The sequence below is a fragment of the Prinia subflava genome, chromosome 24 (genome assembly GCF_021018805.1).
Source record: "Prinia subflava isolate CZ2003 ecotype Zambia chromosome 24, Cam_Psub_1.2, whole genome shotgun sequence".
NCBI classification, from domain to species: domain Eukaryota; kingdom Metazoa; phylum Chordata; class Aves; order Passeriformes; family Cisticolidae; genus Prinia; species Prinia subflava.
In genome coordinates this window covers 340,838-362,079 of record NC_086270.1, presented here as the reverse complement: position 1 = coordinate 362,079, position 21,242 = coordinate 340,838, and the positions used below count along the sequence as shown (strand labels likewise).

General features: G+C 62.1%; 2 protein-coding genes across 14 annotated transcripts; both read left to right on the top strand.

Moving 5' to 3' along the window:
- Positions 1 to 4,546: 4,546 nt before the first annotated feature.
- Positions 4,547 to 11,415, top strand: TMEM222 (transmembrane protein 222). 2 transcript variants are annotated; one of them, XM_063418833.1, is made up of 6 exons: positions 4,547 to 4,704; positions 6,236 to 6,320; positions 7,559 to 7,590; positions 8,286 to 8,382; positions 8,665 to 8,795; positions 9,710 to 11,415. In XM_063418833.1, exons 1-6 carry the CDS (start codon positions 4,589 to 4,591, stop codon positions 9,795 to 9,797), a joined length of 549 nt encoding a protein of 182 aa, XP_063274903.1. In that variant the 5' UTR covers positions 4,547 to 4,588; the 3' UTR covers positions 9,798 to 11,415. The 2 variants fall into 2 exon arrangements, with proteins under 2 accessions (XP_063274903.1, XP_063274904.1); XM_063418834.1 differs by lacking the exon at positions 9,710 to 11,415 and adding an exon at positions 9,249 to 9,703.
- Positions 11,416 to 14,590: 3,175 nt separating this feature from the next.
- Positions 14,591 to 21,200, top strand: SYTL1 (synaptotagmin like 1). 12 transcript variants are annotated; one of them, XM_063419136.1, is made up of 17 exons: positions 14,932 to 15,069; positions 15,715 to 15,858; positions 15,943 to 15,963; positions 16,753 to 17,022; positions 17,349 to 17,494; positions 17,574 to 17,682; positions 17,988 to 18,027; positions 18,288 to 18,387; positions 18,543 to 18,628; positions 18,976 to 19,095; positions 19,179 to 19,345; positions 19,428 to 19,530; positions 19,629 to 19,790; positions 19,857 to 19,935; positions 20,005 to 20,104; positions 20,181 to 20,386; positions 20,465 to 21,200. In XM_063419136.1, exons 3-17 carry the CDS (start codon positions 15,944 to 15,946, stop codon positions 20,602 to 20,604), a joined length of 1,848 nt encoding a protein of 615 aa, XP_063275206.1. In that variant the 5' UTR covers positions 14,932 to 15,069; positions 15,715 to 15,858; position 15,943; the 3' UTR covers positions 20,605 to 21,200. The 12 variants fall into 12 exon arrangements, with proteins under 12 accessions (XP_063275203.1, XP_063275202.1, XP_063275206.1 ...); XM_063419139.1 differs by having other exon boundaries at positions 15,715 to 15,900; positions 16,756 to 17,022; XM_063419134.1 differs by having other exon boundaries at positions 15,715 to 15,900.
- The last annotated feature ends 42 nt before the right edge of the window (positions 21,201 to 21,242 follow it).

The window sequence follows — 21,242 nt, the reverse complement described above, 5'->3', positions numbered from 1 at the left end:
TGTGTCTGAGGGGGCTTTTCAGAGGCAGCAGAACTCTAAAATCCTGGTGAGGCCCCTGCTGAAGCCAAGAGCCGGAGGGGCAGAGCTGCAGGAGCCCGTCCTGCCTGTGGCTGCTCTGGAGGAGCCCCTTGGCCTGGGGCAGAGCCAGGGTCACCTGCCTGGGTCACCCTTCCTGAGGGACCTCCCGGGAGGCTCCTGTGTCAGCAGCAGCACATTCCCTGCCCTACACAGTGTGTCCAGCACCAGCCCTTGCACCCAGAGATGTTCTTTGCTAAAGGATTTCACAAACTCACTTCTTCCTCTGGGTTCCTGCTACAAAACCTCCCAAATATTCCCTTGCTCTCCAAGCTGCAGGCCTTAAGGGAGAGCTGGAAAACCAGGCTGTTATTTTCAGAATCCATTTGAACTCTTAAAAATTCCTGTTGGACACCTTTCAACCGAAGGTCTTTTGAGGCCTCTTCATTTCAAATCCTGTCTGATATAAATTATTGCTTTAAAAGGCAGATCTGCTGTAACAAAGCAATGAGCATCCATAGCTGGAATTGGCAATCAGCTAATTGGGTCAGCTCTTGGAGTGAGTGGTTGGAAGCTGAGTGTTTGCATTGTGGGTGGAAATGGGTAGAAGGACCCAGAAAATTAGTTTTATTTGTCATTTGGATGAGAGGATTGGGTTGAGGAGGCAGAGGAGGGATATGCTCTGGGATGTGGAAGGAGGAACAGTTGCAGCCTGACTGAAAAATTCACTTTTCTCTGATGGAACTGTTGGCAGTGCCAGCAAGAAAACTGCAAAGGGCTCAGGATGGGTCTTGTGTGAGCAAAATGGGAGCAGGGTGTTGGGAATCTGCCTGCTGTGGGTGCTGGGAGGAGTTCAGCCCTTGTAGCTGTTCCAGGCTGTGCTGCTGCAGGAGAGGAGACTGAGGGGGACCCCCTCTAGTGCTGGCCTGGAGAGGAGCTGGGTTTTGTCCTGGATTTCATGGCTGAGAAATCACCATAACCAGCACTCGGCTCTGGGAGCAATTCCACGTGTGCCCCTTGTCCCTGAGAAACTGGTGGCTTTTCCTTTACCCGTGGAAGTTGCCCTGTGGATTGGCTGAGCCAGCTGGAGAGGGAGAGGAGGAAATGCAGCTTCCAGTGACAGGGAGAGAGAACAGCCCCGGAGGCTGGAGCTGAGGTGGCTCAGGGCCACTCTTGGGGAGGGTGGCTGAGCCCGGCTGTCCCCTGGGGGTGCGTGAGTGGCACCAGCAGAGCGCCCAGGGACGTTTTTGGCTCGCACTGAGCCAGGAGAGGCTCTCAGGCTGCACAGACCGGAGCAGGGGAACAACAAAACCCCAGCCCAGCCTCCCCTGCGGGGCCGGGGAAGGACACGGGGCTGGTGTCCTCCATCAGCCGAGCCTCGGTGACATTTCCAGTCAGCTCCTGCTGCCGCCTCGGCTGTCAATGTCAGGAGGGGGAGGGGATCTCCTCCTGGAGTGCTTTGGTTCTGGCAGTCCCTCTAATGTTCGAGCTGTCACAACAGGGAAGGTTCCCAAGGAAGCGCTGCCGAGCAGGGGCTGGCTGGGCGCCTTCTGCTCCCGGGCTGCGCCCTGAGCCGGGGGCGGGAGGGGCCCAGCCCGGCCGGGCTGCCCCGCTCCCTCTGGAAGGCGCTCCGGGCTCCGAGGAGCCCGCAGCCACCTCCGGGAGCGGGGACACGGCCCCGGAGTGCCGAGGGCAGGCATAGGAGCCGTCGGTGGCAAACGCTTTTGTTTCTCCTCAAATGAGAGCTTGCACAAACAATGATGGCACCATTCCTGCTCTGCACATCGATCCGGTGCTGTAGTCAGGCAAGAGAGCTGCAATAAAACCCTGGCCTTTAATTTTATGCATGGAGAACTTCTTACCTGCTCTCTCCTCCCTGTCCTCCCCCCCACAGTTCCTTTTCCAACTGCAGCTATTTTTCCCTGCTGACTTCAGGTGTTTTGTATTCTGCTTAGATCAATAGCAGCACAACAGCAGCAGCTTTCCAGTTGTCACTAGGAAGACCCTGCTGTCAGCTGCAGCTCAGCCGTGCTCTGCCGGGGCTGGAGAGCCCTTCTGCCTCCCTGACAGACACAAAGAGCTGCACAGCAAACCAGCGCTCTATTGATTTTGGTTTTAATTATTATTTTTTTTAATCCAGCCTGGGGAAAGCTGTGTTCTTCCCGAGCTCCAGCAGCTGGGTTTGCCTTCCTGCACTTGGTTTACGAGGGAGCGAAGTGTGGGACGTGCCCCCTGCCCGGGCGGGAGGTGGCACTGCAGGGACACGTCCTGCGGAGGCTCTCAGTGCTGTCCCTGCTGTGCGGCTCTGCCAAGGAGCTGCTCCCTGGTGATATCCTGCTTAGCAGCCTCCCAGCCATGAGCAGGAAGAGCAAATCCATTGCCTAATCCGACAAACGTGCCAGGACCACATTAGCTGATGTGAACATTGGCCCTCATTCGTGGCTTTTTCACAATCTCTGATATTTATGTTGGCCTGGAGCAAATCAATGCCAGGGCTTTTTTTCTTTGTCGAACAAGAAGTGTTCACTGAAACACAACCTTTGTGTGCATCTTCCACCCCACACGCCAAAATGGAATCATAGAATGTTAAGGGTTGGAAGGGACCTTAAAGAGCATCTAATGCCACCCCCTGCCATGGGCACCTTCCACCGTCCTGGGTTGCTCCAAGCCCTGTCCAGCCTGGCCTTGGGCACTGCCAGCTGCTCTGGCACCCTGTGCCGGGGCCTGCCCACCCTCACAGGGAAGGATTTCTTCCTCTTATCCAGCCTCATTTCCCTTCTCTCGGTTTGTACCCATTGCTTTGTCCTAAAAGAGGAAAGCAGAAACCAAAGCACCAGCCATGGCTTCGCTCTCGAGTGTTTGATTTCCTCAGCATTCTCTCTTTTTGGAGACTGTTTTGTGGATTCCTTTTACATCAGTGCTCAAAGGGAGTTGCTGTGGCTTGAGAGGGGAGAGGCCACCTTGACAGGAAACTGTTGTGACATTTTCTGCTGCCCCAGTGGCCCCTCTGAGGTGGGCAGAGCTCTCCCATCTCCTGGGCTTTCCCTGGAGGCCTCAGCAGCCCAAAGCTCTAAGAGCTGCTCTGTCCTGGAACAGAGGGCATCCGTGGCTAGACTCAGCCTAACAAGTGGGACAAGGCAGGGAAGGGAAAGGAGGACACAAAGCAGGGAGAAGCCTTTGGTGAAGGAACGTTGGTAAACAGTGGGAGCTGTCAGTTTGTGATGAGTGTGGGGAACAGGGTTTGCCTATCCCCAAATCCGAGGCCACCTTGGCCACCTCTGCGTTGCCTCTGTGCCCCGTGCAGGAAGGGGCCAGGACAGTTTGTTTTCATTCCCACCCCGTGACTCCACAGCTCTCCTGCAGAGCCCTGGCTGCTCTGTGCCCTGCGGGAAGCACGGCCGCGGCCTCTGGGAGGAGGAAATGAGCAGCTTCCAAGGAAAACGTGGAAGGATGCAGAGGCTGGGAGGTGGACACCGACAGGTCTCCTGCAGCCCCGGGGCAGAACATCCCGACCCTGGGCCGGGCTGGGGCAGCCCTGCCCTCCCTGGGCTGCCCCAGCCCCGTGGGTCTCACTCCGTGCTCCCAGCGTGTCCTGGAAGGTGGAAATCTGGAATAAACACATTTCTCCAGCTTCCTCGTGTAGTTTGGATTTAACTTCTTAATAAAGCGATTGTTGTTTTTCTAAGCCTTTGTTTTCCCTCTGCAAATGCTGTTGCTGTCTGGCAGTTCCTCCCCTGGCCCGGGAGGCTCCGTGCAATGACAATTCCTGCTCCTGGGCGACCCCGAGGCCTTCCCGGGGGCTCCGCCGGCCTTGGGGACGCCACGGGGCTGTGCCGGCCCCGCAGAGCACCGGGAGGGGCCGGGCCGGGATTGGGGCCACACCGGGGCTGCTCCGGGCTTTGGGGGCCGGGACTGGGGGCTGGTGCTGGGGTTGGGGCCCCGGTCCTGCCCGGTTCCCGTTCCCGTTCCCGGTCCCTGTCCCTCTCCTTGTCCCGTTCCCGGTCCCGTTCCCGTTCCCTGTCCCGTTCCCGGTCCTGTCCCTGTCCCTGTCCCATTCCCGGTCCCGTTCCCGTTCCCGGTCCCGTTCCCGTTCCCTGTCCCTGTCCCATTCCCATTCCCGTTCCCGGTCCCATTCCCGGTCCCGTTCCCGGTCCCGTTCCCGGTCCTGTCCCATTCCCATTCCCGGTCCCTGTCCCGTTCCCGGTCCTGTCCCTCTCCTTGTCCCATTCCCGTTCCCGGTCCCGTTCCCGGTCCTGTCCCTGTCCCTGTCCCATTCCCGGTCCCGTTCCCGGTCCCGTTCCCGGTCCTGTCCCATTCCCGTTCCCGGTCCCGGTCCCGGTCCTGTCCCTGTCCCATTCCCGTTCCCGTTCCCGTTCCCGTTCCCGTTCCCATTCCCGTTCCCGGTCCCGTTCCCGTTCCCGGTCCCATTCCCGTTCCCGTTCCCGGTCCCGTTCCCTGTCCCGTTCCCGGTCCCGTTCCCGGTCCTGTCCCTCTCCTTGTCCCGTTCCCGTTCCCGGTTGCCGGAAGCGCGCGCGGCCCGCCGGAAGTGACGCGCTGCGGGCGCGCCCCGGGCATGGCGGCGGCGGAGCCCGGGATGAAGCAGTTCAATGGCGGCGGCGGCGCCGCGCCGGACGCGGAGCGCGGCCGCTTCCCGCACTGCGTGGTGTGGACCCCGATCCCCGTCCTGACGTGAGCGAGGCGCCGGGGGCGCACCGGGGACGGGCGGCGCGGCGGGGGCCGGGCCCGGGCCGGGACCCCCGCGCCGCCCCCGGGGCCTCCCCTCGGCGGTCCCGGGAGCCCCCGCGCTTCTCTCGGGCCCCCTTCGCCCCTCCGCGTCCGCCCTCGCCCCTCTGCGTCCGCCCTCGCCCCTCCGCGTCCGCCCTTGCCTCTGCCGGGACCTTCTCCCGGGTGCCCCTCGCCCTTCCCGGCCCCCTCCGTCCCTCCCCGGGCTCGGCTGCCGCGGGCCCCGGGAGCGGCTCGTTCTGGGACGTGGGGAAGGCTCCGTGCCGAGCGGGAGCGGGAGCGGAGGGTCCCGGGGAACGTGGGGAGCCTTTCTCGGAGCAGAGGTTTGGCCGCTGGGCTGTGAGCCCGGCCCGTGCCCCAGGGCAGTCTCGCCGCGTTGCTTTTCACGGGTCGGGGCTGGATTTGCCTTCCCGGGCTCGGCAGCCAAGTGTGGGCAGGTCCAGGGAGAACCCGGGACTCCGCTCTGCTCGTGGGAACGTGGGAAGCTGTGGCAGTGGGGTTGTCTGGACACAGCGAGGCTTGTTTTTCCACCTTCCTCTTCCCCTCGGGTGCCCATCAGGTGATGTTTACCGAGCTCCAAGGCAGGTACAAGATGTGGTGTGGGGCGTGCCGGGATCGGAACGGCCCGGAGCGCTCCTCAGCCAGGAGAGGCTGCACTTCCCCTTTTATCTCTTTTATCGCTTTTATCTCTTTTATCTCTTTTTTACTTTTTTGATTGCTTAAAAATTTCACCTCAGTCTTTTCCTGGAGGATTTTCCAGAGCTTTTTAACATTCCCAACCCCAACTGGGAGTGCTTGAAGGGAGCTGCCAGAGCCACCCAGTCCCTCAGGGAGATCAGCAAACCTGAGGGTGCTGGAGCCTGTGGGAGAGGGCTGGAGCGTGGCCTGCAGTATTTACTCCCATCCTAGTGATGGTATATAGGTCTGATTAGGGAAAGGGTTTGGGATGAGGATCTGGTGATGGAAGGGGGTTGGGATGTCAGTCTGCTGCTCTCTGGGGCTGTAAATATCCATCAGGGAGAAGGGCTGTGAAACAATGGGATCATTTAGGGGCGGGAATGCTCTTCCTAGAGGCAGGAACTCTGTTTTCTGTCTGGAGAGCTTAAATCTGGGTTGCTCTGGAAAGGTGGGCAGGGTGACCTGATTTTTGGTTGCTGGAGTGGAAAGTCCGGTTTTATCCCAAGGCAGTTCCTGCAGGATCTGATCTTCGTGCTTGGCTGCACAAAGGGGTTTGTCTGGGTGCCTGGGGCTGGCCCTTCCCTGCCCGGGGTGTGTGCAGGGCCCTCGGGGGGTGGTGCTCTGCTCCCTGCTCAGCCCTCCTGCCAGCGCCGCTGGGGCCATTCCCTCCGTGTCTCCCCTGTTTCCTTCTCCTTCCCAGCCCGTGCCTGGCTTTGGCTCCCGGGTTCCCCGTGTGTCCCGGGCTCCCTGCAGGCGAGCAGGGACAGATCCCTGCTGACGGGTCCCTGTTGCCTTGCAGGTGGCTCTTCCCCATCATCGGCCACATGGGCATCTGCACCTCCGCCGGCGTCATCCGCGACTTCGCGGGGCCCTACTTCGTCTCCGTGAGTGCACCCTGCACCCCGCTGCAGCAGCAGGACTGCAGCCCCCCTGCAGCCCCTCTGCAGCCCCTCTGCAGCCCCCCTGCAGCCCCTCTCTGCCCCCTCTGCCCCCTCCTGCCCCCCCTGCAGCCCCCCTGCAGCCCCCCTGCAGCCCCCCTGCAGCCCCCCTCTGCCCCCCTCTGCAGCCCCTCTGCAGCCCCCCTGCAGCCCCCCTGCAGCCCCCCTCTGCCCCCCTCTGCAGCCCCTCTGCAGCCCCCCTGCAGCCCCTCTGCAGCCCCTCTGCAGCCCCCCTGCAGCCCCTCTGCAGCCCCCCTGCAGCCCCTCTCTGCCCCCTCTGCCCCCTCCTGCCCCCCCTGCAGCCCCCCTGCAGCCCCCTCCTGCCCCCTCTGCCCCCCTGCTGTCCCCCTGCAGCCCCTCTGCAGCCCCCCTGCAGCCCCTCTCTGCCCCCTCTGCCCCCTCCTGCCCCCTCTGCAGCCCCCCTGCAGCCCCTCTCTGCCCCCTCTGCCTCCCTGCTGCCCCCCTCTGCAGCCCCCCTCTGCAGCCCCCCTGCAGCCCCTCTCTGCCCCCTCTGCCCCCCTGCTGCCCCCTGTTTTCCCCTTGCCCTGGGGGCTCTGACCCGGCCCTGCCCTCTCCAGCTCGAGGAGCAGCTTTGGGTGTTTTGGAGGCTCTGGGATCGTTGCTGTTGCTCCACTGGAGCTCATTTGGGGGTGTGATAAATAATGACTGGTTTGGTGAGGAGAAGGGAAAAAAAAATCTTGTATTCCAGGCTCTAAATTAGGGGTTGAGGACTTAAATTCTCTTAATTCTGAGTAGCAGCAGGGCCTTCAGCTGCCTCAGCATGGGTGTTTTGGTCGTGCTGCTCAGCATCAGGCATGTGCCAGGCCTCTTAAGCTGCTGAGGGTCCAGGGCATTCTGAAAGTAAAAGAGAGTTTTAATTTGGGATAATTAATGCTCCTAATAGACTGAGACATTTGCAAGCAAGATTTAACAAAACATTAACACTTTAAAATGAACAAAAAAAGGAGGGGAACAAGGCACTTGTAGGTAAATGATGTCACTGTGTGTGGAGTGTAAATGCGCCCAGAGCAGAGTGTGGAAACAATGGGAATCCAAAGGCAGGGAATGCACACTCGGGGTCCAGCTGGGGCAGTTGGATCACTCAGCCTGTGAGACCTCCAGCACTGTCCATGCCCTGAATATTGGCTTCATCCTCCTGAGATGTTTTCCTTTTTTTTTTGTAGGAAGACAACATGGCATTTGGGAAACCTGTGAAGTGAGTGCTGCCTGTTTGTGTTGCACTGGCCAAGTGCCCTGCATTCCTGGGACAGACGTGCTGTGACATTGCTTTTCCTGGTGCTCAGCTGCCCTCATTCACCTTGGTGGCCACTGTGTCTCTGCTTTTCAGGAAACCACATTAAATTAAATCTCTTTAGCAGCATGACAACAACGTGGTGATGTTAATAAGCAGAGCTGTGTGGAGCCTTTGTTAGGGAAAAGGAAAGGAAAAGGCTGAACCATTCTAAGATGATGTTAACAAGTGCTCTGAGTAAACCCTGCCTGATGAGGTGATGTCACTCACACCCTGTCAGTGCTCTGGGGAGGAGAAGGGCCTGGGGTTGTGCCTCAGGTCGGGTTTGTCAGGTCAGGGATGGCCGGGAGGTTCCTTTGGGATGTGGGGGCGGTTCAGGGCTGTCCCCCTGAGCTCTGTGGTTTCTCTCCCTGGGGTGCTGAGGGTGCTGAGCAGCCTTTCTGCTGCCTGTGTGTGTCTGTAGGAGCCCTGCACATTTCAGAGGCACTCATTTATCCAAGTCCTTTAAGCATGAGCAGGGCAAGCAGTTGGACTTGGGGATCCTCGTGGGTCCTTTGCAACTCAGGAGACTGATTCAGGATCTTCCTACTGGGAGGAGCAAGCAGTGGGGGATGTGCAGCACTAGAACAATGCAAAGGAAACTGTTCTCATCCTTCCAGGTACTGGAAACTGGATCCCAGCAAAGTCTACGCCACTGGTCCCAACGCCTGGGACACGGCCGTGCACGACGCGTCCGAGGAGTACAAGCACCGCATGGTACAGCCCTGTCCTGGCAGGGGGGAGGCAGGGAGGGTCCCCCAGAGCCCCCGGGGAGTTCCCAGAGAGATCTGGACACCCCATCCCTGGAAGTGTTCAAGGCCAGGTTGGAGCTTTGAAGTCCATCCAGCCCAAACCATCCCACCATTCCGTATCTCTGCAGTGCTTTGAAGGGATCCCTCCCCAGTTTTTGGCTCCTTGCCACAGGAGTGAGACCCGTGGCTCTCCAGCAGGACTGGGAAACCTCAGGGACAGGATTTCTAATCCCTTTTTGTGTTCCAGCACAACCTTTGCTGTGACAACTGCCATTCCCACGTGGCTCTGGCCTTAAACTTGATGAGATACGATAACAGCACGTCCTGGAACATGGTGAAACTGTGCTTCTTCACACTCCTCTATGGGAAATACGTCAGGTGAGCTGAGGGACAGCCTGGATTCGGCAGCAGATCCTTCTCCTGAGCCCTCTGAAGCATCATCTGGCCCATGGAGAAGGGAGAAACATCCCCCTAAGCCGAGGGTGTGTTGCTGGTGGGTGGTACTGTCACTGCCTGTGCTCAGCAAGAGAAGCAGGAGTGCTTGCTGGGTTGCACTAGATGCTGCTCCCAAAATACTGGTTCTGGCTGCTAATTTGGAGTGCCTGGAATTTGGGAAATGCTGGCTAAAGCAAATCTCACTCTGTGCTGTCTTCTGGCTGGGTTAGGTCAGAACATAAGGTCACAGGATGGCTTCTCTCCAAGGATTACTGGTTTTGAATCTTGTTTACATAAAAACTGGTCTGATTTCCAGCTGCTGTGGAGCTTCCAGCTGGAATAGGGAGGGAAACCCTGAGCTTTCCTTAAGGAAAGTGTTTTGGATCTCCATTTCAGCTCCTTGTGCCTGAAGAGGAGATTCTGTGAGGACTGCCCTGCGTGAAGCTCCACTTCTGTGGAGTCTTCCCTGTTCTGAAAGAGCTTCTTTACCTGTTTTTGGGCAAGGGTAGCTCCAGCTGTCTTGGTTAAATCCACAGCTGGGGTAACAAGCCCTGTGGAAATGGGGTTTCATTTTTTGAGGCCTCCTGTCACCATTCCTGTCTGTGGAGGTATGAAATGGGCTTGTCTTTGGCTTAATTTAAGCTTGAAGGAGACTCCAGCTCTTTTGTTTGTGGTGTATTTATTGTGGTCCTGATTGAGTCTCAGTTTTTGACACTGGATTTCCAGGATGGGGTGTGTGGCAGTGCCAGCAACAGGTAACAGGCATCTGTCTCCCTCTGATTTCTCCAGTTATTCTCCCGTCCTTTTGTCTCTGCTGGTTTCTCACATTTAAACCTTCTCCCCTTTCCCTCCTGCAGCATAGGGGGGTTTGTGAAGACCTGGCTGCCCTTTGTGCTCTTCCTGGGGGTGATTGTGACCGTGGTTCTCACCCTCCACCTGCGGTGATGGCAGCCCTGAGCCCCCCAATGCCTGAGCACACAAAGGAAGAAACTGTGACTGATCCAGCAGGATGGAGCCGTGGGACTCTGGGAGCCTCTTCCAGGGAAGGTGGCAGCCCCACTCCATCGTGACAGCTCATCCTCATCTCCTGGAGGTGGCTTCTTTTCCTCCTGTTTCTGTTCTGTCGATGGTGTCTCCCAGTGTCAGGGGTCTGGAAGCTTCTGCGCTCTCTCTTTCTGCAGCTGGGGGGTGGGGATGGGATCAGGAAGGGAGAGGGGTGGGCACCTTTCAGTGCCAAGGAAAGCCTCGAGGCAGACTTTGCCTCCTGCAGTGGCACAAGCAGATACACCTTGGGAGGGGCTCTCTGATCACCTGCTTTCCTCCTCTTCATCAGATGCTTCCTCAAATTCCCTGTGTCTCCAGTTGGGAGGTGCTGTTTTCCCTGTGGCACACCTCTCCAGTAGCACACATTCCAGAGGGAACTGGGGGGTTCTTCCTGGGAGGACGGGTGCCCCAGCACTCAGCGATGGCCGCCCAGCAGTGGCAGGAGGGAGCTGAGGTGGGACACTCCTGAGGGACGCTCTGTGGCAGGGCCAGCTCCCCTGGTCCTGCTGGTGAGCCTGGAAAGGCAGGAAAGCCCAGGGCTGGCTTGGGAACAGGTTCCTGCTGACTGCAGAGGGGGGAGAAGAGCTTTTCCACTCACACATGAAAAACAGCTCATTACTCCAGTACCTGACAGATTCCAAGGAATCAATTTCCCGAGTGCTTGTGGCCAGCAGGAAAGCTTTTCTGGGGTCCCTGCCACGTCTGCAGCTTCCTCTGACTGGAGCCCACTCACTGTCGACCTGCTGGTTTTCAGACCCCTCCCCATGTGCCTCTCCCACTTCCCCGACTCCTCCAGCCAGGTGGGAGGGTTGGACCCTCCACTTGAGCTCGTTTCTGTGTTTCCCCTTTTCCTCAGTCACTTTTAAATCACCCCTTACGCCTCCTGCTCATTATTGTCCCTCTGTCACCCCACTGTGGCCTTCCCCATGAACCTGGAGCTGAAGCGTTGCAGTGGCTGCTGTGTCCGGGCGTTCCCTTCCTGCGTGGAGAGCGTGGGATGGAGGGAGCTGGGCCTGGGGCTGCTGGAGCGCTGAAATCCTCATCAAAGAGAGCCTGGATGAAAGGACCCAGTGTTCCGAGCTCTGTTCTCCGCCCAGGAGCCGCTGCCCAGCCCGGGGCGAGCCAGCCGGGTGGAGAGGGGCGTGCCTTCCCCGTGTGTTCAGGGTGACTCCTCCGAGTGCCCGGCCCCGGGGCTGGATCCACCCTCAGCAATAACCTCGAGCCCCTCGGCCCATCCCGTCTGTGTTTTATCCACGAGCTCTACAAGAATTGCCAAAGCTGAGACTTGGGGGTGTCAGGGGGCCCCTGGACTTCCAAAACCTCACTGTAGAATTCCCCCTCGTTTGCTCCTGATGCTTTTTACCAGAGCGGAGTTTGGAATGGCGAGGGCGAGCCCCCATCCCTCATCCTTTGTTCCCTTCATCTCTGCGGGGCGCTGGATTTCTTTGTAAATATTTAAACTCTGCTTCTGTGGTTTCATAATCCCGACGGCAGGGAAATAAACTGATTTCTGTGGATATTTCCAAGTGCTGCTTGTCTTCCCTCCTCCCAGGCCTCAGCCAAGAGCAGGGTTGGGATCAGGATCTCGCCTGCCCCACTGAGCCCTGGCCCCTCTCCTGCCCAAAGGAGCCGGATCCTGAAGCTCCCACACCTTTGGCTCAGTGAACTCGCCCTTTTCCCCGCTCCAGGGAAAACTCACAACCCTGCTGCAGGGAAGGAGTTTTGGGGGCAGGAGAATTCCCTGCAGTGCAGGAAGAGTTATGGGATTTAATGCTGGGTCTGGATGCCTGCGCAGGGGCAGCCAAGTGTTCTAGTGTGGGAGATGCTTTTTTTCCAAGGTTGATTCCCTTCAGCTGTGAACAGCTTCCCTTTTGTCTCTCCTGTGCCCTTTTTTCCGGGAGGCACTGCTTTCCCAGCTCCTTTCCCTTCCCAGCCCGGAGTCCCCCCTCTTCCCAGGGGAGGGACGCCTGTCCTGGCCCGGGGGCTGCCAGAAGCAAAGAGCCAGACTCATTTTCCCCTCTCCCAGCAGGATCTGCTGCCTGAACTGGGAGCAGGGAAAGCTGTGCCTGCTGACTGCAGATGCAGCCACTGATTTTCTGTTCCATCTGATATCCAGAGGCTGGAGCTGTGGGGGGGAGTACATCAGCCTTAAAATTAGGTTGTGTCCAAGGCCAGGGGATTTCATGGTGCAGCCATTTTATGGAAAACCACCTGGATCCTCCTGCTCAGCCCCTCCAGGCAAGCAGCCGCAGCTCCTGCAGGCTGCCAGGCGGCTCCCAGGGCTTTATCCCACACACATCTGTCGCTGGAAGGTGAGGTGAGGATGCCAAAGCCCCCGGGGGTCCCTGCCCGCCTCCCAAGCCTGGCAGGATTTTCCCAACCATCTCCTGCTGTCGGGATCTGCAGGGAATCTGTGTGGGGGCTGAGCCGCGCTGTTCAGGTCTCGGAATGTGGGGAGAGAGGGAAGCAGCCGGGCTGGGTGTGCCCAGAATGTCCCTCGCAGATGCCCCGGACGCTCCCAGCACCCTGCCCAGGGCATGAGGCCGCTGTGCCAGCCCTGCTCCCCTCCTTTTCCTCTCCAGGCTCTCAGCGCCGCCAGCCCAGCCCCGGGAGCCAGGAATGCTGCAGAATGGAATATCAGGATCCATCCCAGCTGCCACATGGCCTGAACCCTCATCCCGGAGTGACCCTGCTGCCTCCCCCACAGCCCCGTGCTCGCCTGGTGTGACCGAGTGTGACCGACCCCCACCAGGCTGGAGCAGGGCCGGGGCAGCCGGGAATGTCACCCCCAGGGAGCCGCCTTTGAAGTGGGGTCACTTTCCTGCAGCTGGCCGGAGGGGAGGGGTCCCAGGGGTCACCTCCTTTGGGGGGTGCATCAAAGGGGTCCCCCAGGAGCAATCCCCCGTTGCCCTGGGGCGCACTGGGACCTTTGGAAGCTGCCGGGGCTGTGGTGCCTCCCAGGCTGCGGGTCCCTCCTCATCCTCACGCTGTTGTTTCCCAGGCAGGGGAGGGGAAGGGGGTGTAAGGCCCAGCGCTGGCCTCCAGCCAGGCCTCGAATGTCATTCCCAGACAGAGCCACAGCTGGAAACGCCTCGAGGTCCCTGCTCTGGTGTGGGGATTTGAAATAAAAAGGGGGGTGCAAGCAAAGGGCCCCCAGCCCAAGAGAGTTGGGGTCTGAACCATGAGAGCTGGGGTCCATCCCTGTGGGAACAGCTCTGTCCCAGGGGGATATGGCTGCACTCCTGTGTGTCCAGGGAGTGCTTGAGTGCCACATCAAAGGCTCTGGGAGGGCAGAGGGCACGGAAAGCTGAGATCCCACAAGAGGAATGGGGGCAGGTGGTCCCATGCCTTTGGGGGGACACGTAGCAATGTCACAGCTGTGCTGCAAGGGCTTCCCCACCCCCCAAAAATCCACTGCTGGGTTTCTGCCTGTGCTCCAGCTATTGCTCCTGCCTCAGTTTCCCCCCAGGAGAACCAGACTTGCCTGTACCTCCCAGACCCGAGGAGCAAGTCCTGGAGGGAAGAGGGCTGGGAGCAGGTCGGGACTTGCTCCTGGCAGCGCTGGCTTGGGGCTGCCCAAATGAGACAGAACCTGCCCTGAGCCTGTGCCGGGGGCTGGCCACAAGGAACACCATCCCCGAGGGCTGGCCTGGCACCTGGCTCAGGTGTGCTGCTGGCCTGGGTGTTCCTGGGTGTCACCGGCTGTCACTGGGCTGCTGCAGCCTCTGTCCCCACCACCCCAGGGTGGCTGTGGCTGAGACGCAGCAAACTCGCTGCACCTCTGGGTCACCAGGATGGAGTGGGATCCACTTCAGGATGTGTCCCACTTCTCCTCCCACCCTTCCACATCCCATAAATGTTTCTCACTCTGGATGTTGCAGGAAGAAAGGGTCCAGGATGCCCAGAAAGGGCTTAGTGCCCACCCAGGGTGACCCAGAGCTGAGCCGCCAGCCCACGAGAAGCCCTGTGGGGACTCAAGTGTCCCCACACCATTGTTCCCCTGCAGAGCCCTGGCTGCATTCCCAGGACATCCATGGCAGGGACTCCATTCCTCCGGGACCACCCCACCAGAGCTGAGCAGCGAGTGCCCCGCAAGGGGAGAAGGAGGAGAGTGCCCCACAGACAGACTCACGAAGCCACTGCTGAAGTCTCATTTCCTGAGAAACCAGGCTAAAAATAATCCCCTTTTCTTGTCGTCCTGTGCTCGGTAAGTGCTGCCATCTCGCACTGAAGCTGGGGGGAAGCCTGAGCCCCACTCCCAGCCAGCTGCTCTCCCTCTGGCATCGATGAAAACCAAGGCTCAGGTGTGGCTGTGGGGCTCCTGCCCAGGGTTTATCCCTGCCTGGCACTGCTGGCCCGATCCTGCCTGGGGCTGAGCACCCGGGATGGTCCTGGCAGGTCAGGACCCCCGGCCATTCGGAGCAAGATGGGATTGTTCCCGGCAGGATGGGGTTGTGGGGCTGGATATATCCGTGGGATAGGGAATGTGGGGCTGGGGGAGCCATGGGGTGGGAGGGGAGGGGAGGGAGGGGAACCATGGTTTGAGGAGGGGTCTGGGACCTTCCCGTGGGCTGGGAATGCATTATGGGATGGGGGCAGGGAGCTGAGGACACCCTGGGGGATGGGGGTTGTGCAAAGCCCCAGGGACCTGGTGTGGCTCCACACTGGGTTTTTGGGGCAGGGGGCTTCAGGGTGCGGCAGAGGGGCAGATGTTCCCCCCATGCCCAGCACAGACCAGTGCCCCCAGTTCCCCCAGTAGAGCCCAGGTGCTCTCCCAGGAACCCCGGAGCCACATCGTGTCCCCAACCCCCCGTGTGACACCAGGGTGGGACATCTCCCACCCCATCCCCTTTTCCACAACTTTGGCTTCGAGTCTCCACCAGGCTTGGGGTCCCCCCGTCCCGGGGCGCATCCCCACTGCGCCACCCCTTCCCAGGCGCCTGACGCCTCCCAGTTCAGCCCAGTTCAGCCCAGTTCAGTCCCGTCCGGCGGGTGCTGCTGGCTCCAGTCCCTGCTTTCGTGCCGCCGGGCGCGGAGGCGCTCGCAGGGCTGCGGTTGAGTCACCCCGGGCACTGCACCCAGCCGGGGGTGGGGACCGGGGGCCCGCGCACCCTCGAGGGTCCCCGTGGGTGCTGGGGGGCAACGAGGCACGGAGACCCCGCCAGCCGGGCAGGTAAGGGGGGCGTGGGGCTGAACCCGCTCCGGGGGGGGCTGCACAGGCGCTGGGGGGGGCGGGTGCGGCCCGGCTCCTCTCGCCCCCTTGGGGGGCTGCGCGCCCCCCCGTCCGCGCTGCTTCTCGGTGAGAGGGGTGGGCTGGGGGCTCCGGGTCACGCATTTCAGGGGTGACTTTTCTTGTCCCCACGCTGTGACAGAGGCCTGGGTCTGGCCAGGGTCTGAGGCCCCCGTGATGGGGTCCCTGGTGCCGGGAGGAGGCGAGGGCGTCCCGGCGGTCGGGGAGCCCTGGGCTGTGCTAGGGGCGGCCGGGATCTGCCGCTTCCTGGGGGGCTGCGGGGGTCACCCAGGAGGGGCTGGCCGTGGGTGCGTTCTGGGGAGGGGTGTGGGGGGTGTTTCACGCCGTCCGGACCCCCCCCCCATCTTGTTGGGCTGCTTGCAGTGAAAAAGGGGGGCCATGCATACCCCAGTTGGGCTGGTTGGGGAGGTTTAACTGGTTTGACTGGTCTCCCGTGCAGGGTGGGGGGCCGGGAGCCCCGCACCCCTCTGCACACTGCGGGGCTCTGGTGCTTCTTCCCGGCTCTGTTTTGGGGACCCCACAGGGCACCACAGCAGCGCCTGGCTCAGACTTAGGTGACATTTTTAGGTGGTGGCTCTGTTCCGGGGTGGGGTGAACCCCCCGTGTGCCGGCAGTAAACAGGATACGAGCGGCTGCGGCGGGGACACAGCGGCAGCATCACCCCGGCCCCGGGGGGAGCCGGTTCGTGTCCCCCGAGACCCCTCCCGGCCCCGGGGGGAGCCGGTTCGTGTCCCCCGAGACCCCTCCCGGCCCCGGGGGGAGCCGGTTCGTGTCCCCCGAGACCCCTCCCGGCCCGATGTCGGGGGCAGGGGGCTGGTGGGTGTCCCAGGTTCCCCCGAGGGGGCCGGGTGGTGCTGGGGTTCCCCTGTGTGATGGGGGGTCCCTGGTGCTGTGGCGGGGTTGGAACCGCTGTGCTCAGGTCCTGGGTGGGGTCCCCAACCCTGGGGGATGTCTGACAGCCCCCGGGGCTGGCACAGGGGCAGGGATAGCACCCTCCGAGGGGCTGGGGACAGGCTGGGACAGGGCCACCCGTGGGGCTGGGGACAGGGCCCCTGCTGGGGGTGGGACACCGCAGCCGTGCCAGGGCTTGGCTCTGTGGGTGCCCAGGAACCTGGGGGGTGCCCGGGGGGTGCCCGGGGGGTCCAGGCTGATCCTGCCCCACGGTGCTGCAATTTCCTGCCCTCGGTGACACCCGGCAGCGCTTTCCCAACACGGGGGACAGGAAGGGCCGTGGTGAGGCAACGCCGGGCGTGGGGCAAGACCCCTCTGGGAGATGTGATGAGCTGAGTACGGTCTCAGCCTGGTTCGGTCTCCGCCCATCGTGGGGGAACCAAGCCCCCTCTGCCATCTGTCCGTGTGCCCTGGCACCCGGTGAATCCCTGGGCAGGGGCAGAGCCAGCCCTGAGCAAACACGCTGGGCAAACACAGGCCGCGGGCAGGGCTGGCCTGGCACGGAGCCGGCAGCGGGAGGAGCAGCGCGGTGTCCCCGAGCCCGCCTCGGGCTGCCTGTGCCCTTCCCGTCCCGCTCCCCGTTTGTGGCCGGTGGGGGTCGGGGGTATTTCGGGCGTGGCTGTGGGCCGAGCTCCTCCGCCCTTGTCCTTTCAGCAGGATGAGCGGGGGGGATCCTCCACAGCGGCCCCATGTGCCTGTCCAGATGTTGGCATCGCTGGTGCACGCCCGGCACGCTGAGCACCCCGTGTCCCCGCCCGGGCCAGCCCCGCGGGGTGTCCCCGGGCTGTCCCCACACCCCGCCATGGCGCTGGAGCCCGAGGAGCTGCTGGACCTGAGCTTCCTGACGGACGAGGAGCGGAGCTGCATCGCCCGGGTGCTGCACCGGGACTGGCAGCTCCGCCGGCGAGAGGAGGGACGCATCAGGTGGGCCGGGGGTCGCTGCTGGCGTGGCCCTTAGGGACAGCAGACCCCCCGGGAGCGGTCAGTTTGGGGTCCATCCCCCCTGGGGACAGAGCACCAGGCTGAGGGGCCCCTTTCTCCTGGTGCTGGGGTCACCCGCTGCGCTCAGTCCGGGTGAAGGCCCCGGTTTGTCACAGCAGTGCCGAGGGTCTCCGGGAGGCAGTGGCTGCTGTCCCCCAGGCCCTGCTGGGGTGGCTGCGTCCCCTGGGAAGGCTCTGGGGCAGTGGCACAGGGGCCGATGGCAGTGCCAGGGTGGGGGTCCCGATGTCCCCCTCTGTCCCTCCCACCAGCAAGCTCCGCAAGTCGGTGTCGGACCCGGCGCTGCTGCGGAGCCTCACCGGGGACTGGTTCTGCGACGCCCGGGCCCAGCGCCACCAGCACCACCTGGGCTCCGACCTGGTCCGAGCCTCCATCCGCCGCAGGAGGCGGCCCCGGGGTAGGCGAGGGCTGGGGCACGGGGGGACAGCGGCCGGGGGGGCTGGGGGTGGGCACGCTGAGCTCCCTGATGTCCCCAGGAACGGAGGACCTGGAACGTGGTCCCAGTCTGGGCGAGCTGGAGGCCATTGATGAGCCGCTGGCAGAGGAGAAGGAGGATGAGGACGGTGCGTTGCAGACGGCTGAGAGGTGAGGGAAGGAAGGGTGTCATCCCACAGGTGCCCCGGGGCTGGTGGCATCTCAGTGGTGCACACTGGGGGTGGCACAAAGGGGAGCAGAACCCCTGGTGGAGGGGACGGTGCAGTCAGGGCTGTGTCTGCCCATCGTTCCAGGGTCTGGTTTTCCACCATCTGTGCACCACTGTCTGTCCACCATCCCAGCATCTGTCTGTCCATTATCCCAGTGTCCATCTGTCCGTTATCCCAGTGTCTCCCACTGTCCTGGTGTCGGTCTGTCATCATCTAGACCAAACTAACAGCAGTGTCTTCCCACAGTTCCCCCACAGAGGAGGTGCAGGAGGCCCCTGAGCCCCAGGTGGGTCCCTGGTGTGGAGGTTGAGCAGTACCTGACACCCCAGTGATGGGTGGGGGTCACGCTGCAGCACCCCCAGTGCCATCCCAATATTGTGCTGCGCTTGGAGTGGGCAGTGATGGGAAATGTCCCACAAAATGTCCCACAAAATGTCCCATGGGTCATCCCTCATCCTGTCCTCAGGAACACAGAGGGCTGGACTGGGGGGAGCAGGTGAGGGAGGAGGGGTGCCCGGGGTCCTGTTCTCACTCTTTTCCTCACAGCCCAGCCCCCCCACCCTGGCTGTGGAGGGGACCCCGATGTCACAGCCCCTGCTGCAGGGTGACATCCCGGCGAGGGAGCAGCACAGCCCGGCCCAGCCAGGTACCTGGGATGGGGAGTCGGTGCTGTGGAGGTTTGGGGGGCTGGAGCCCCCAGCACTGTTCACCAGCCTCCTCCTGTCCCCCACTGGGGCCCTTCATCTCGCTGCCTCAGCCAAAAATGAGATCCCCCCTCTCACCCACCCCTTGTCCTTGCAGGTGACACGGGAGGTGGGAACTTCTGCTCATCCAGCACGGAGGAGGAGGAACCAGACTCGGCACACAGCAGCCACAACGCTGGGCAGGTGGGATGGGGGGCTGGGGGCTGCTGTGGGGGCTGGTGGGGCTGTTTGGGATTGGGGGGGCTGTTTGGGATTGGGGGGGCTGTTTGGGATTGGGGAGCTGGAGAGGGATGTCAGGAGTTTTGGAGGATGTGTGGGGTTGAGGGGGTTTGAAGGGGTTGAGGGGCTCTATGAGTTTGGAGGGCTGGAGGGGCCTGTACAGGGTTGGAGGGGGCTGTGTGGGGTTTTGGGGGTCTGGGGGGACTGAATAAAGCCAGCACTGCATGGGCTGTACCCAAGCACCAGGCACTGCTGGGAGCTGCGTGTCCTCAGCGGGTCTGGGGAGTGCTGACCCCGCTTTGCATTTCCAGAGACCAGAGACCCTCCAGACAGATCAGAGCCCCCCAGCCCCACTGTCCCCACAGAACGGCCACAGCCCCCCGAGCCTGCTGAGCACCAGCTCCTCCGTGTCCAGCCTCAGCTCCTCCACGGTACGGGGCTGGGGCTGGGGCTGGGTGGGGTGGGGTGGTTGGGGGCACCTCCCCAGCCCCCCTGACTGTGTCACCCCCTGCAGCTGAGTGGGAGCCTGATGAGCCTGTACAGCGAAGGGGAGCTGGGCAGGGTGGCCGTGCGGGGCTGTGTCCAGTTCTCCCTGCGCTACGACCCGGCCAAGAAGGAGCTGCAGGTGCACGTCCTGCGCTGCCGGGAGCTGGCCGAGGCCAAGAAGCAGCGCTCGGACCCGTGAGTGCCCCGGCCCTGGTGGCACTGCCCAGGGGATGCCCACTCTGGCCCCCGCTGCCCCCAGCTCATTTTTTGGCCCCAGGTACATCAAGACGTACCTGCTGCCGGACAAGTCCAACCGCAGCAAGCGCAAGACCGCAGTGAGGAAGAGGAGCTTGGATCCCGTCTTCAATGAGACCCTCAAGGTTTCTAACCCTCCTTTGGGGTGGATTTGGAGGGTCCCCGTGGTTCGAATTGGATGGGTGGGGGTGGATAACCTCACCCCGTATCCCCTCCCCACCAGTACAAGCTGGAGAAGAGGGACCTGCAGGGACGGACCCTGAACCTCTCCGTGTGGCACCACGACAGCCTGGGCAGGAACCTCTTCCTGGGGGAGGTGGAGGTCGCACTGGGCGCCTGGGACTGGGCCAACACACGCCCCGAGTGGTTCAGTCTGCAGCCACGGGTGAGCTCCTTGCCTCCCCAGCCCCCCTGTTCGTGCACTGCCCCCGTAACCCCCCGTCCTCCTCAGATGCCCATCCCCTCGGACGGCCTCGCCAGCCGGGGCAGCCTCAACCTGGCGCTGAAGTTCATCCCTGCCGGCTCGGAAGGTGAGAGGGGCCTGTGGGCAGCCGGGGGGCCTGGCATGGCGGGGTGCCCCTGACCCTTGTGGCCCACAGGAGGGGGGATGCCACCCACGGGCGAGCTGCACATCTGGGTGAAGGACGCTCAGAGCCTCATCCCACTGCAGAGTGGCACCGTGGACGCCTTTGTGCAGTGGTAAGGGTGGGGTGACACCCCGAGGCACCCAGAGGGGCTGCTGGGGTGTCCCCCCCTCACCGCAGTGTCACCCCAGCTACGTGCTGCCGGATGACAGCAAGGCGAGCCGGCAGAAGACGCGGGTGGTGAAGCGGAGCCTGAACCCCCTCTTCAACCACACCATGGTTTACGACGGCTTCCAGGCCAAGGACTTGGCCGAGGCGTGCGCCGAGTTCACCCTCTGGCACCACGAAGCCTTTTCCAAGCGCCAGCTGGGCGGCATCCGGCTCAGCCTGGGCACCGGTGAGCAGCAGGGCCCCCCTGCTCCTCAGGGTGCCCCCGGTGCCACGGCCCGGGGGTGACGGGGCGCTCTCTCCGCAGGGAGCAGCTACGGGCTGCCCGTGGGCTGGATGGACTCCACGGCGGAGGAGCAGGGCGTGTGGAAGCAGCTGCTGCAGCAGCCCGGGCACTGGGTGGAAGCGCTGCTCCCCCTGCGGACCAACCTGGTCCCCCGGGCGTAGCCCCAGGGAGCAGCTGGTGACTGTGGGATCTGAGGGATGGAGACCTGGGCATCACTGTGGGGCTGGGGGCTGTGCCCTCCCCTCCCAGCAGCAATGAAGTGGCACCAGAGGGCACAGCTGGCAGCTTTTTATTGCTGTGGACACATCTGGTGGCTGTTTGTTGCACTGGTCACCATACCCTGACTTCTCCCTCTGCTGTGGGGCTGGAGCTGCTGCATCCCACTGCTCCCAGTGTGGGGCTGTGCCCTCCATCACTGTCCTTCCAGCCCCTGGGACAGCAGCCCCGGGTTTCCAATGGCCTTGTCACAGCCTTGGGTGAGGTGGGGGGGTTACTGCTCTACCAGGATGCCCCTTTTCTTACTGGGACACTCCACCCTGGGCTGCCCTGTCCCACTGGGACCCCCACACTTCCCTGGTCACTGGGAGTACTGGAGTCTCCTGGGGCCACCCACCACCCTGTGGGCAGGAACAGCCAAATCCCCAAAGGTTTTTTTGCAACCAGAATCTCTCAGGACAGCACCCACTGCTGGGGCTTCGGGGTCACAGGAGCTGGGTGACAATGACACGGACAACAGAAATTACAGGAAAATCCTTTATTGGTTTCTGTCCTCCCTGTTTCAGCTCAGGCTCTGCCCGGT

Excerpts from the sequence above, each read along its gene's own strand:
- TMEM222 (XM_063418833.1), top strand. The coding sequence starts at position 4,589 with ATGGCGGCGGCGGAGCCCGGGATGAAGCAGTTCAATGGCGGCGGCGGC. Across the intron at positions 4,705-6,235 it reads ACCCCGATCCCCGTCCTGAC|GTGGCTCTTCCCCATCATCG; the intron begins GTGAGCGAGGCG and ends GTTGCCTTGCAG. Across the intron at positions 8,383-8,664 it reads AGGAGTACAAGCACCGCATG|CACAACCTTTGCTGTGACAA; the intron begins GTACAGCCCTGT and ends TTTGTGTTCCAG.
- SYTL1 (XM_063419132.1), top strand. The coding sequence starts at position 14,606 with ATGTTCCCCCCATGCCCAGCACAGACCAGTGCCCCCAGTTCCCCCAGT. Across the intron at positions 17,683-17,987 it reads GCGTTGCAGACGGCTGAGAG|TTCCCCCACAGAGGAGGTGC; the intron begins GTGAGGGAAGGA and ends GTCTTCCCACAG. Across the intron at positions 18,028-18,287 it reads AGGAGGCCCCTGAGCCCCAG|CCCAGCCCCCCCACCCTGGC; the intron begins GTGGGTCCCTGG and ends TTTTCCTCACAG.